The sequence below is a fragment of the Alexandromys fortis genome, unplaced genomic scaffold, assembly GCF_014885135.2.
Source record: "Alexandromys fortis isolate MF-2015 unplaced genomic scaffold, M_Fortis_MF-2015_v1.1 scaffold_32, whole genome shotgun sequence".
Classification (NCBI taxonomy): domain Eukaryota; kingdom Metazoa; phylum Chordata; class Mammalia; order Rodentia; family Cricetidae; genus Alexandromys; species Alexandromys fortis.
In genome coordinates, this window is record NW_026067938.1 from 11,802,279 (window position 1) to 11,817,126 (window position 14,848).

The following is a 14,848-nucleotide window of genomic DNA, read 5'->3' on the forward strand; positions in this document are numbered from 1 at the left end:
GGCAGAGCTATATATTGATAGACATCTCTGTGGATATTCTTCTGCCTCTCGGCAAGTTCTGATGCATAGTGTTGAGTTGGTTCCGCCACAGACTTCCATATCAGGCCAGCACTGGCGTCAGAACTGGCACAGCCATCTCCACGAGGACTTAGGGAATACTTCCCAACTAAGGAAATGTTACCCAGACCAGCACATGAGTGCTATTGACCGTAGCTCAGCCTTTGTGCTTACAGGTATGAGAGCTCAGAGTTCCAGAGATTTAAACCGCATTGTGTGTCTATACATCTTTGCAATGTTTTTATTAGTGTCCAGGAAATGTGTTGGTTGTTCCATGTCCTGAATGTAATTGATGCCTATTTTGTTTTGCTGACCATTGCAGCTTAATGCAATGGCCAATCGTGCTGCAGGGAAAGGCTATGAGAATGAAGACAATTATTCCAATATCAAGTTTCAGTTTATCGGGATAGAGAACATCCATGTCATGAGGAACAGTCTTCAGAAAATGCTGGAAGGTAAACCATTTTGTTATGCACAGCAGTAAAAGAATAGTTAAGTATTTTGATGCCTGAATGAAATAAGATAGTCTTGATTTATTTTTTTCCAATGATACTGTTAAACACATGGTAACTTGGGAAAATAATGTTGCAGTTGAGAAAATAATTATATTGAAGTGATTCTTTACACATGTGCCTTCTCATTTCATTCAGTGGTTGTAGCAAGTGATTTATCATTCAGCAGTTAGTGGCCAGGACTCTACATGGGCTCTTTAATATTCGAGATTAAAGTACAGAGGAAGAGAGCCTTCCTTCCTTCCTTCCTTCCTTCCTTCCTTCCTTCCTTCCTTCCTTCCTTCCTTCCTGCATCCGTCCCTCCTTTCCTCCCTCCCTCCCGTTCCTTCCTCCCTTCCTCCAAGAACATTTGGAAAGAAAGCAGCCCTACCTTTAAAGCACTAGCCCAGTGTTCCGTGGGGGAATCGGGTTCATAAACTGTCGCACATTGCTGAGTGACTGTTAGATGGAAGGTTGGAGTTCTGGAAAAGAACTGTAGAAGAAAACTGGGCTAGCCTGGCATTGTTGAGAAGACACTCCTTAGTGTGGGCTAGCCTGGCATTGTTGTTGAGAAGACACTCCTTAGTGTGGGCTAGCCTGGCACTTGTTGAGAAGGCACTCTTCAGTGTGAGAAGTGTTGTATTCACCAGGAAAACTTCACATTGGCACACTTTATAATTTATATTCAGCGGTGTCAAATGTTTGAGATCATAAATTTTCTTCTGTACAGAAAGCTGCTCCTGGGAGTATTTGTATCATAGGCCTTTGACTTTGGTTTCTACGTTACCCTGTATTTGGTTTTTCAACCCTTTTCCCTTGGTCTGTCTCACTGCTTTTCCTAAAGGACAAGCAAACTGAGTTTGGGAGGGCAGCTCTCTTTCACAAGGGATCATGGTGCTTCCGTGTAACCCTCGGGCTGTGTGGAGTGAGCAAGCAGTTTTCTGGATGCCTTTCAGGGGTCTTGACCAATGTTTGACTACCTGTTTTTCCTGAGTAAATTATAAACCACTGCTGGAGGCTCAGCTGATGATGTGATGCAGGAAGACCCGCCTTCCTGGGGTTTCTACTTCAGTCAGGAGCCCTTGGCGTCACGGGCTGGGGAGAAGCTAATGGAATTAGTTCCCTCTTGACTCTTATTTTCTTCAGCTTTGCTCAACCATGGTTTGAGATATTATCAGAAGAAGAGACTATCAGAAGAGCCCCAGGATATTTTATCAGAAACAGAAGTTTAGAATCAAATTCACCCCCTTTATAAGTTCTCTCATTGGGATCAATAGAAGTCAGCTTAAACTTACAAGTTGTAAACCAAACTGTTTTCGCCCCACGTACCTAGTAAATGAAGGGTAAGTTTTTGGTGTGTAGCAATTTTGTAAGGTAATTGTTCAGAGTAGTTCCCATTCCCTCACCCAGATAATTGCTTTCTTCCCAAAGAATAAAGTAGCACTGGCTTTTCTTTGCTTAGTCATCAGAGAAATGTACATCAAAACAACTCTGAGATTCCTCTTACACCTGTAAAAATGGCCAAAATCAAAAACACTGATGACAACTTATGCTGGAGAGGTTGTGGGGTAAAGGGAACACTTCTGCATTGCTGGTGGGAATGCAAGCTGGTACAGCCCCTTTGGATGTCAGTGTGGCGATTTCCCAGAAAATTAGGAACAACCTTTCTCAAGACTCAGCAATACCACTTTTGGGTATAGATCCAGAGGATGCTCAATTGTGCCACAAGGACATGTGCTCAACTATGTTCATAGCAGCTTTGTTTGTCATAGCCAGAACCTGGAAACAACCTAAATGCTCCTAGATTGAAGAATGGATGAGGAAGATGTAGTACATTTATACAATGGAGTACTACACAGCAGAAAAAATAACAACATCTTGAATTTTGCAGGAAAATGAATGGAGCTAGAAAACATTCTTTTGAGTGAGGTACCCAGACCCAGAAAGACAATTATCACATGTACTCAGTCATAGGTACAGCCTACAAACCACAATCCCAGAGAACTTAGGCATCAATTCGGACACTAAGAGAGATAGATTTACATAGATCTAATCTACATGGGAAGTAGGAAGTAGAAAAAGACAAGATCTCCTGAGTAAATTGGGAGCATGGGGACCTTGGGGCGGGGGAGAGGCAGGGAGGAGAGCAGAGAAAAATGTAAAGCTCAATAAAAATCAATAAAAAATAATAATATCTGAAATTTGAAGCTAGAAAATGGAATCTATAACAATATTGAGAAAGATGTCATATAATAAAACTATAAGTTTTGTAAAAGAAAAAGAAAAGGATTGGTGGTTAGAGCCAGGCAATGGTGGACCATATCTTTAATCCCACCCAGCACTTGGGAGGCAAAGGCAGGTGGATCTCTGAGCTTGAGGCCAGTTGGTCTTAGAGGTCAGACAGTTGAAGATAAAATTAAGTTGAGAAATTCAAAGAAATGTTTAAATTTGTTCTGATCAATTAAAAAAAATCATTTCTCAGCTTAAAAAAATGACACTGCAAAGAAGGTGGTAAAATCGGTGCTTTGAGTATTCTGTCGTTGAATTTGGCTTGTGGGGGGAAGTACACTTTACTTAGAGACACATAATTTACCAGATCGCCTCCTCTCCTGGACTAATTCACAATATGACTTTACACACGCCCACACTGATGGCAGTGTTTCACTTACAGTGGTAGAACTTTGGAAGCTAGATTCATGTACAACAAGGTAAACTAATTGATAATTTTTCCACATTCTTGATAGAAGATGTAGGCAAAATAAGTAAAACATTAAATTTTTAAAATTGTATGCCTATTCTCACGATCCAGTGAGTGCTGTGTATAAAGAGAGGTGAGGAAGAATTCAGAAGTGATTGCCGAATCAGTGCAGGATCATGGTGGGTGATGTTCTTGCCCATCTATATTGACAAAGTTCATGTCATGGTTGGCTTACATACATGTTTAACAATACTCTTATCTCACAGTTTCCATGGTTTAGAATTCTAACCATGCTTGTGTGCAGCCAGGGATCTAGAGGCTCTTCTCGGGGATCTTAGGGACCTGTGACTTTCCAGTCTTGTGGCTGCTACAGTTGCTATGTTTGCTTCTTCAGGTCAACTGCAGGTGCTTCTCTCCAGTTCAGGAATCTGTAGATTACAGTCTAAAACTCTATTATAAGTTTTAAGTAAGACATTTTCAAATGCTCACTACTTTTTCAAGGGAATATGGTGGTTCAAGAATGTGTGTTCTTTCTCTGTGGCATCCTGTGAGGATTTAGAATTTTAGCAAGCCACAACCCCTAATACCTTGCCACTTTTTTTTTTTTTTTATCATTTCTTACTATGTTGTGTCAGCAAGATTAACTAGGACATTCCTAAGCAGAGTAAACAAAGAAGAAAGGGTCTGATGTGGACTTAAAGGCCGGCATGATGAGCTGTTTCCATAAGGCTGTCCCGGGGCTTGTCAGCTGGCGTTTGTTTGCCCCTGACAGTCTGATCTCAGATTTGCAGAGTGTGTGGTTCCCAGGAGCCTCTGTAGTAGAGCGGGAGTGTGGGATCCCCAGCATCCTCTGCAGCTTATGTCACCTCCGTTATACCCCGCCAGTGATCCTTCCTCTGGCACGATCCGAGAGCCTACTCCTAGTCCCAACTTCTGTTTCCACCTGCTTTGAAAATTTCCTGCTTAAACATTCTCATCTTTTAAATCCTGCCATCGGTTCCTGTTCACGATGGCTTGGTTTGTATGGCAACTGTTAGGTGTAGTGTAGGTTGCCGTTGTGCCTTGTAAGTCTGTAACTTGTCTTTTTATACAAAATTCACTGGTGAAGCTAATAAAAGCTACTGGGCAGTCCTCGTGTGTGCCTGCCGTCCTTTTCAGGTTAGCGGTTAGTATTCCGGAGCGTATTTGTGTAGATATACACTCACCTATGCATATGCATGGGTATACACACGTGCATGTGTTTGCTATGCTGCTAGCTCAAGCGGAACTAACACAGACACTAACACAGAATTTATGTTTAACTGCACTGAATCATTTCATGTATACTCTTTTAAGGAAAACAAGGCTATTCAAAAGGTGGTAGTATTGTGTAGAGATTTCAGACAATACTGTCTGGAAAAAAAAGAAGTTTTGAAGAATAGTCTTCAGTCTTGTGGGTGCTTGATGGAGCATCTCTCCAGCTGGTGAAACTTCTCTATAAATGGCCTGTGTTGCTGGTGAGGCTAAGGAGGGCTTTATTGTTGACGTTATTATATTAGGTACAGTTCAGAAGGACAAAGCTGACTTGACTGAACATTTCCCTTCTTCAGGCTCCACTTCCGTCCTTCTCGAATGGTCGCACTTCCTACGCTGGTCACTGAAGGGAGACCAGCTCTCTGAGGACTGAGTGGCCTTGGCTTCTCGACTGCAGAAAGAAAATTGATAAAAAACAACACCAGCAGCACTTAGGCATACTTCAGGATGCCTACTAGGGAAAGAATATGCTCGCTACTGCTTTGGGTCCTAGGGAGTGTGGGAAACATCAACCCTGTGCCCCTTTTTTGTGTCCTCCCTCACCTTGCCAGCATCTGCACAGGAAAAAGAAAGCAGTTCAGTAAGTGTGCTGGGAAGACCGAGGAGGGCTGCCTTTCTTCTGAGTAGCTTTCATATTTCTTGAGTTCTAAAATAACACATCTTATGTTGGATTTTAATTTTTTTTTACAGCGCTTTGTATGCTTGTCCCACAGATGTACCCTGTTACATGTACAGTGTGACTAGACCTAGCGTCCAGCTCCAGGCTGGTACAGTTCTCTGCAGTTTGTGGCATATGCTCCTGATGTCAGCTGACATGAACTTTGCTCAGCAAAATGGTTTGTAAATATTGGTTCAGGTTTGGCAACAAGAGTGAACAAATCAGTCTTTCTGCCTTATCCTGAGTTTATCCAAACAAACACAAGAGCTTCGTATTTAAAAGCCCAGGAACTGATTGTTTCAGTTTCCAGTGTAGCCCCATCTGTCGTGTGTGTTAATCATCCACAGAGCTGTGTGCTTTGAGCGTGGCCACTGGCCATTAGGGAAACACCCTCTCAGCTTGTCACCTCGCCTCAAGTGCTGGCGAGATTATTTTCCCAAGCGTGTGCACTTTCAGGGTTCCGGAAAGCAGACTTGTTACGCAAGAGCTCTTCTTAGTGTGGAAGAAATGAGCTGACATGACCGGAACCCAGAGCCCACCCTCCCCTTCCGCCTGGCGCTGCCGCACGCTCTCTCCTTGTTCTGTGATGTCTCTCCCTCTCACTGTCTGCACAGGCCATCTCCAGGTGAGCCACAGGGCCCTGGTGACGTTAGCTTTCAACTTGCTGTCATTTCTGCACCCTGTGGGGAGAGAGGATAAACAGGACCCCTTCTTCTAAGCTGAACTACACATTTTGAATGCCGAGATAGTGCTTAATCTGCTAGGTTTTTTAAAATAAATATGTGTGCTAATCACCCCCCAGTCTATACAGTACCAAGCCGAGCATTGGCCTTGTGTGAAATAGCTTCAAGACAATGCTTTCCATGGAAGATTTAATGGAACCAGCTGAGTCTGATGACTCCCTCCTTGGAATGCGTGTATTTTAGGGTTAAGTTTAACACCTTGGGTCATGGCCTGAGGCTGGATGTTATAAGCAGCCAGTGTTCAGGGAGGGAGCTAGACTTTGCCTCACTTCCTGCTGGGCTGGGTTTGGACAGTGTGCACAGGCAAAGGGGAGCCTGCTGTGAAGGGCCTGTTGAATATTAGGCCACACTTTGCGTAGAGGCAACTAGGGGCTGACATTTGACCTTTGCATCAGCTCCCACTGTCCACTAATGGCATTGTTCTCTGAGTTCCGGAAAGTTTCTGCGGTGTACTGTGGCTGCATAAGGTCTTCGGGGTGAAGCTCAGAGATGGTGTTAGCACTGGCTTCATGGGAAGTGTGAGAGGCCAGTTTCCATACAAATGCATGTGCTGGTTCTTACTATGACCAGGGAGCTGCCCTCCAGAACCCTGGTCACAGGGTGTACCCTGTCAGCTCAGCCTTGCCAACCAAGTCCAACCTCTCTTACAGAGTAGCCTACCTGGATTATTTGATTACAGCTAAGCTAATACAAAGGAAATCCCTGGGTGTAGGAGGTGAAGGCTGCTACAACCTTGAGCTCTTTCTACAGTGGAGGTCTGGAGATGGTTAAAAGGGACATTACATTTTGATTTTTCAATACTTACTTGGAGAAAATCCTGTAAAGTTCTATGCAGTTCTGTGTTTATAACAAAAGACAAAATTGCGCTTTTCTATCTCCTTTCATGCCTTCTTCCCAGGGCATCCCCCCGCCCCCCCTGTAATCTTAAACCATGTGGATTTGGTTTCTGAGATCCCTTCTTTGGGTGGGGTCTTTTGGGAGTGCTCTGAAGGAGAGGGTTGTACCACTGTTCTCTGCCTTCCACTTCTAAGTACCTGCTGTCCCCTCCTCCCTGCTCCTTACCCAGCATGCACATCCCCTTCACTATTCTGCCCCATCATTCAGGGCTGAGGCTGCTCGCTCATGCTCTGTTTCCCCGGGGGTTTTTCCTGTCATGGCAGAGTTCGTTTACATGGCTCTCTCCATCTGGTGCCTGGTGTGTTCCATCCTGGAAGGTGGATGACCACCCAGCCATGGTTAGATAAGGGCGCTTTGTTGTAAGGAGTGTTGGGAGCTAAGTGTGGCGATGAGGGTGCATTGGAGAGACAGAAGAGGTACGGATGAAGGGATGCAGAGGGGAGCTCCGGAAGATGTTCAGGAAGGCTATATTTCCTGTGTTGGATGGAAGGTGCACGGCAGGAAAGCTGGGTTGGGGGGCAGGGCTGTGAGGTCGGATTGAGGCAGCAGAGAACTTTTACAACTGTGTGTTGGACTCTGCAACCTGGGACTCCCTTTTGCCTGCCTTATTTTGTCTGGCTATCTTGGGAAACTGGGATCTGGAGCCATTCAGACAGGACTGTGAAGTCTTGCCATGAGTGACTAAAGAGGCAGGGGACATCTGGTCCTTTCCCATGCCGCCAGAGTGTGAATCTTATAAGAAAAGTGATGTCAGTGTCTTGTTCCCTTTGCCTGCTCCAGTTGTAGGTCATTGTTCTGTTGCTTTGTGTTCCCTGTGCTGCTCCTGTGCCTTCTCTGTCTTTACTTACTGGCTGTGCTCCAGTTGTTCTTTTGTAAACGCCTCTTCAGTGGTGCTGCTCTGGACTCCACAGAGCTGTGGACGCCAGCCTGCTCCTGTGCTTCCGTCAGACTCCTCGCCTGGTGTAGTCGTATCTCAGCAGCAGGCTTCTGTGCGCAGAGGATGAGGATTTGAATTCTAGAGCAGAAAGATGAGATCAGACCAAGCATCAGCATCCCACCCAGGTAGATTGGAGTCCAGTCAGGTGCTGGCTTTCTAGTCACCACCCTGGATGCATGAATAGATTTTTGTTTATTTAGTGACTCAGTTTGATACCCAGAGAATTGCTCCAAGATACTAATCCACACTGGCACGGTTTAATCTCTTTTTTCTATTCCAGTTGAAAACAACATCCTTTCCTACTTCCTCCTGGTTCCCCATATCACATGAACCATTCATACCACTTCCCTTAGAGCTCTCCACAAGCATAGCTACCCATGAGCAATCTTTGCATATGGGTAGCCATTTACAAGCATAGACTTCAACATGCATAGCCTTCTCCTATGTATAGACTTCCCACTCGCATATCTTCCCCGTGTGTATCTTGCTCACATTCCCTGCATGTATAGCTTCAATACCAGGGTTTTAGGAAAAATCCCCTCCCAGAGTGGCATATTTGTTACAATCTATGCTCCTACACTGACACATTCCTGACTGGGAGACACATTTGTTACAGTCTGTATTCTTACATGGACACATTATTACCACTTAAGCTCAAAGTTTCCATTTGTGTTCTCTGTGTTTGTTTAAGGCTTTAATAATATGTATCCACCATTATACAGGGTAGCTTTTCTGCCCACAAAGTGTTTGTGTCCTGATGAGCCCTCTGCTGTCTGACCTGAGCCCTGGAAACCACTGACCTTTGCTTTCTCCATGGTTTTTTCTTTTCCTAAATGAGGAGGAAGCTCTTTTACATTGCATTCTTTCATGCATTTGAGGTTATTCCTTGTCTTTTCATGATTCAGTTGCTCATTTGTTTATTTTTATTTTTATGTATGTATGTATGTATACATGTCATGTCTGTGTGTGTGTCTGCGAGCAGTGTGTGTACTTGTTTGGAGCTCAGAGGTCAACATTGGCTATCTTCCTCTAGTGCGCTTCACTTTATTCTTCTGAGACAGGGTCTCTCACTGCATCCAGGCTTACCAGGTGACTAGACCAGCTGGCCAGTAAGTTCCAGGGATCCTTCTGCTCTTCCCTCTCCCTGAAGTACCAGGTAACAGACATACACCACCATGTCCAGTTTTCATTTGGGTGTTGTGTTCTGAACTCAGGTCCTTAGGTTTGTACAGCAGGGAACTTCCTGATTGAGCCATCTCCCTAGGCTCTGATAAAATAAAAAATAAAATAGATGTCTTTTTTTTTTTTTTTCTGTTTGAGACAGGATTTCTCTGTAGCTTTGGAGCCTGTCCTGGAACTAGCTCTTGTACACCAGACTGGCCTCGAACTCACAGAGATTCACCTCCCTCTGCCTCCTGAGTGTTGGAATTAAAGGCATGCGCCACCACCACTGGCCATAAAATAACTTTCTTAATGAATTTTTTTTTTAAGATTTATTATTTATTATGTATACAACATTCTGCTTAATGTATGCCCACACGCCAAAAGAGGGCGCCAGATCTCTGTACAGATGGTTGTGAGCCACCATGTGGTTGCTGGGAATTGAACTCAGGACCTCAGGAAGAGCAGCCAGTGCTCTTAACCTCTGAGCCATCTCTCCAGCCCCCTTAATGAATGTTTGTGTTGGGAAGTCTCAGTTTGTTTCCTTCATCATTATTTCTGTATGAATTGGAGTTCAACTGCTGAAAGTTTTTCTGTGTGGCAGAAAACATAATACATGGCAGGAAGCATCTGCTGAATTAAATGTTACCCTTCATAATTTCCATGTGCTTCCATATGCATGGTACCTGCAAGGTTAAAAATTGAATGTGGGGGTTTAGCTTTGAATGCGTATCTTTGTTTTAATACTCACATACATAAGGCACAGAAACCTTGTAGAAGAAAGACCAGAAAGATTGTAAGAGCCACAGGATCAGGGAGTTTGCTCTGAGATTACGTCTCCTAGCAACATTAGAAGCTATACCTATAATGTCTGACCAACATGGATGCCCAAACATGAGCAGAACAAAGATAACACTTATGAGCATGCCAAACTGGACAAGCAAGAGTCCACAGGGCCTCAACTGAACACAAAGAATTATAGGCAGCTGAAGAAAGCTGGGGGTAGGACTTGTGGTCTTTCCCAGGGAAATAAATAAATAAATAAATAAATAAATAAATAAATAAATAGTGAGCCCTAAAAACATGCATACAGGCAACATTGGATGAGCTCAACGGGTTATGCTTAGGTATACATACATATATATATATACATATATATATATAAATACATATATGCATACAAAAAACAATTATTGAAAAAAATAGGTCATGAATTTGAAGGGGAGTGGGCAAGGGCATATGGGAAGGTTTGGAGGGAGGGAAGGGCAGGGAAAATGTTATTAAATTAATTAAATTATAACCTGATAAAAAGAATGAAGACATGAGGCTCAGTGGGTTGAATAACAACTCTAAGATGATTACGTAGCACTTACAGTTGGGAGAAAGAAACAGAGTTCCCTACTTTCTGTATGTGTTTACTACATGAGTGCGCATCATAGAAGACTCTTAGGCCTAAATAGTACTCTAGATCACTATTTAATTTTCCTGGTTGATATATAATACTTGAAAGGTTTTCTTGATCAAAAGGTTTGGAATGTTATGTCGGAGATCCATAGAACATTAGCCTTAAGGCTTTTCATTCCTTACATTAAATACAAGATGAGTTCTTGAGATCACTGTTTCTTGTTGATAATGCTTTAGAAATACCTACATACCTGCTTTGGATGTATAAAGATGGATATCGTTGGGATCCTAGTTTTTCATTAAGTTAAAGGGGAAATCCCTGGCCTGATAGACGGAACTGGGATAAGAGGTACAGAACCCAGTTTTCTGCACACAAGTTTCACTCGCACTTAGTAAGTTGCTGGCAAAAGGAGCTATATCCTTTCCGTGTAAGGAATTCTATTTTGTGTTCTTGTAACGGTCCTAATATTAAGCACTGAGGTGTTGGAGTCTTCTAATTGAAATAACTGCTGACGTCACCATTGTGATGATTTTCCTTTATACTGTTCTTAAGTCAAGTGCTCCTTAGCTGCAAAAGTGTAATACCTTTGCCAGAGAGGTACATGGATGGATGGTCTGTGCTGGGCTTCTGCAATGGCAACAGTGACTTGCATTAATATTGGGATTCTTGCAGGTAGATCCAGTATCTCCTGTGATCAGAGAAAACATTTCTTAAAAATATTTATTTATAGTGATTAAATAGAATCTAACTTTATATACTTGGATATCTACTGACTAGCTAGATAGTATCTGCTAAAGCCAACACATTCTAAAATGTGATCATGTAGAATGAGACATCGCCTTAATTTCACTTTTGTAACATGTTTCTCTTGCAGTGTGTGAACTTAAGTCTCCCTCTATGAGTGATTTCCTGTGGGGGCTAGAGAACTCAGGCTGGCTACGGCACATCAAAGCCATCATGGATGCAGGGATCTTCATTGCAAAGGTTTGTGAGGGCACCGAGGAAAAGGTTAAGGGGTAGACATGAAGTGAGTATAACCTCAAAGCACAGCCTGTCCTCTTCCTTTTTGCTCTCCTGTGCCCGCTGCGTGGGTAGCAGGGTTTGTAGGCTCCGTGTGCTGAAATATCTTGTGAGAAAGTACAGTGGCCAATGAACTGTGAGTTATCACAGTGGTCAAATGTTAGAATGTTTGCAGATATTCTCTCTTCTGTTGTTAGATTTAATCCTGGATGAAGGAAAGAGTTTTCTGTAGGAGACCATACAACTTGTGGGAGTCACCTCAGTGGCGGGGGTTTGGCTTCCATCCAGTAGATCCTGCTTTTCAGTCAGGATTTAAGCATGTAAGTCACGCAGCAGTGACTAAGCAGGATCAAATCAAGTCTCTTACAGAAGTGACATGCACACACGTACACATGTAAATGTATAACTCCAGTTACTGACAAATGTTATATAATTGCCACATTTTCCAGTTTGTGTTTTCTGCCATGATAGCTAAAGATGTGTGCATATATTTGGCAGCAGATAGGATTCTTTCCTAGTATTTTCTGCTGTGGTCTTTGCCTGTCCTTCCTCTGGATGTATTCTTGGCCCTTCTCCTTTTATCTGTAACTTCACAATTAGATAAATTGGATTTCCGTACCTTTCCCTTTTAGAAAAGGCCTGTACATTTCAGTAAGACTTAACCCCAACATTTCAGTAAGATTTAATTTGGGTTGCAGGTGAGTTGGGGGACATACCATAAAAGTGTGCACATGTGTATTCGGTCCACTTGTTACCTTGTGGAGAATTGAATGTTGGCTGTTGAATGTAATGAGAAGGGACAGAAAAACTTTGGTCACTGGCTCTAAGAAGGTTGGGCTGAAGTGCTAACTCTAGTAGTTCTGTTATCTATAGCCAAACCTAATAGTCACTCTAACCTTTTGCCATTTCAGGCAGTTTCAGAGGAAGGGGCAAGTGTGCTTGTCCACTGTTCTGACGGCTGGGACAGGACTGCCCAGGTGTGCTCAGTGGCAAGCCTGCTGCTGGACCCTTACTATCGGACTGTGAAGGGCTTCATGGTGAGTCTGGTGACAGCCTTCCTGAGAGGGAGCCTTGACCAACAGTGTACTTTGTTTTTGGAATCTTGTGACTTTGTTTTTCTTTCCAATAAACATTATTCTTCTCTTAATCGATCAGCAAGGTTAACTAAAGGGGAGAAATTGAAACAGATTTGAAATAGATTAATTTTGAGGATGTTGAGACTAGTATAGGTCAATGCTGTGTGTGAATTCAGGAGCAATATAAAATATATTTAGAAGTTTGGAAACTAATGATTTTTATACATAGTTTGTTTACAGATATCTCAAGTTGGGGCAGTGTATGACTGTATGACAGAAAACATGAGCAAAAATACTTGGAAAAAATTTCTGCATTGTATCTATTTCTGCATGTGCAAATAGTACTTGGGGGAACAACAGCAACAACAAAAGGCAACATTCATTCCTAAGTCTGTTTTATAATGGTCCTCGATAGCACTGGAAGACATACTGAATTTCTAAGTGTTCTCCCTTTTCGCTGGAGTCAGGAGTACATCTTTGAGAGCTGGAACCTTTTGAGTACGCATCACAATTTGACTCCAGCTGCAGTTGCCTGGGTGTGAGGTTGTGGCTGGGCTGGTAAAAGCCTTTCAAATGACTGGAGGACTTTCCAGTGACTGGCTGACCTAGTGCCTGCTCTTGAACCATAATTTGATAGAAAGTGCCTAGGTGGATCTTGAATCTGCTTGAGATAGAAGTTAACAGGAGCTCCACAAAATCGTCTGTATCACTGGACCTTTGTTTAGTGAGTTACGTCAACTGTTTCCTTGGGGACAAGACAGAACAGGCAGGCTACTTGTTGAGAACATACTACTTCAGACATTTGAGGTGCACCTCTGCCTCAATGTTTTTTTGAGCAGGCTAGGTTCCTTTATTTAGCTGGAGAATATAGGGTTTCCTAGCTACATACTCTAGGAATCTTTCGACATTAAGCCATTGAACATATGTAATGCTTTTAGAGTTGTCAAGGGCCAACTTCAGCTCATCCATGTATTTCTAAAGAGGTATTGATGACTTATGCCATTGCCCATGTGCGCATGGGACTGCAGACTGCTTGAGTGAGGATTGGGACCAAACTCTCAGGTCTTCTGCAAGAGCTGTACACACTCTCCAGACCATGGTTAAACATTTTTTTTTTAATCTACACTATTTCAGATAGTAAATTCATGGTAGCCCTAATTTCAAAGCAAGGCTGAAATTTCAAACATAGTTCTTAACCCCATGATTTTAGACTTTTAAATACAGGGTACAAGAAAGTATCCTTTTTGTTGGCAGGGAGGGATTTTACATTGTAGGCAAAGAACATTGTATGTTGGTTAACAAATAAGGTGAGGAATAGGGAGGCCTAGGATATTACATACTTCCTAAGTTCATGTCTCTGGAGACTATTTCATCTGTCTTTAGCTTCTCTTTCTCTAAAATGATGGGTAATAATGGCTGTCCGGCAAATGCAATGACCTGTGAAGCCATAAACACAGTGCCCGGCACATGAGAGAGAACTCCGGGTAGAGTTACTGCAGTTTCACGCATGTATTTAAGTTTAATTTTCATGTACGAGGCCTTCAACTTTGCCCCTTTTAAGTAATTCTGGATATCATGGTTCTTTTGAGATTGATTTCTTATTGTTTTATATAAAGGTTTCCCTGTGAGTGTGTCTGTGAACCATGTGCGTGTGTAACTGGAGTTACACAGTTGTCATATGGATCCTGGGGCCTGGGACTGGGTTCTCTCAAGAGCATTAAGTGTTCTTAAAATAATGAGCCCTCTCTGTCTGACAACATATTCTATCACTTAGGGTTTCTTAAGCTCCAGTAAATTAGTACTTTAGTATTAATATGGTTTTCTATGTTTCCCTCAGAAGCTTCTAGGATATTTATATTCTTTTTGTATGTGTATATGTTTAGGTATTAATTGAAAAGGACTGGATTGCCTTTGGACATAAATTTAATCATAGGTAAGCAATATAGTTTTTCTTTTATTGAAAATAGTTTTTTTTTAATAACTATATACTGATTGCCATTCCCTTTCCTCTGCTTCTCCCAGTTCCTCCTCACATTCCCTCCCATCTGTATCCACCACTTCCTTTCTATCCTTAGAAAGCAAATAGGCATCTAAGGGATAATAAAATATAAGATAAAATGAAGCCGGGCGGTGGTGGCGCAACGCCTTTAATCCCAGCACTCGGGAGGCAGAAGCAGGCGGGGATCTCTGTGAGTTTGAGGCCAGCCTGATCTACAAGAGCTAGTTCTAGGACAGGAACCAAAAAGCTACGGAGAAACCCTGTCTCAAAAATCAAAAAAAAAAAAAAGTGCTTCTGTATTATTAATCTAAGTTCAAATGCAAAGTTTAAATTAAAAAATACTCTTTGTCTATAAAAAGTTTTGTCACACATATTCTCTTCTCTATTCAGACTTCATTACAAAGTTTATTTTC

The 14,848-nt window shown here is 42.5% G+C and overlaps 1 protein-coding gene across 1 annotated transcript in view; it reads left to right on the plus strand.

The window, feature by feature from the left end:
* Mtmr7 (myotubularin related protein 7) overlaps positions 1-14,848 on the plus strand; it is a 71,194-nt gene that overhangs the window by 48,986 nt on the left and 7,360 nt on the right. Inside the window, exons 7-10 of the mRNA XM_050147400.1 lie at positions 380-512; positions 11,215-11,324; positions 12,272-12,397; positions 14,320-14,369. Of these exons, the coding sequence (XP_050003357.1) occupies positions 380-512; positions 11,215-11,324; positions 12,272-12,397; positions 14,320-14,369 (419 nt within the window). The remainder of the gene's footprint in view (positions 1-379; positions 513-11,214; positions 11,325-12,271; positions 12,398-14,319; positions 14,370-14,848) is intronic.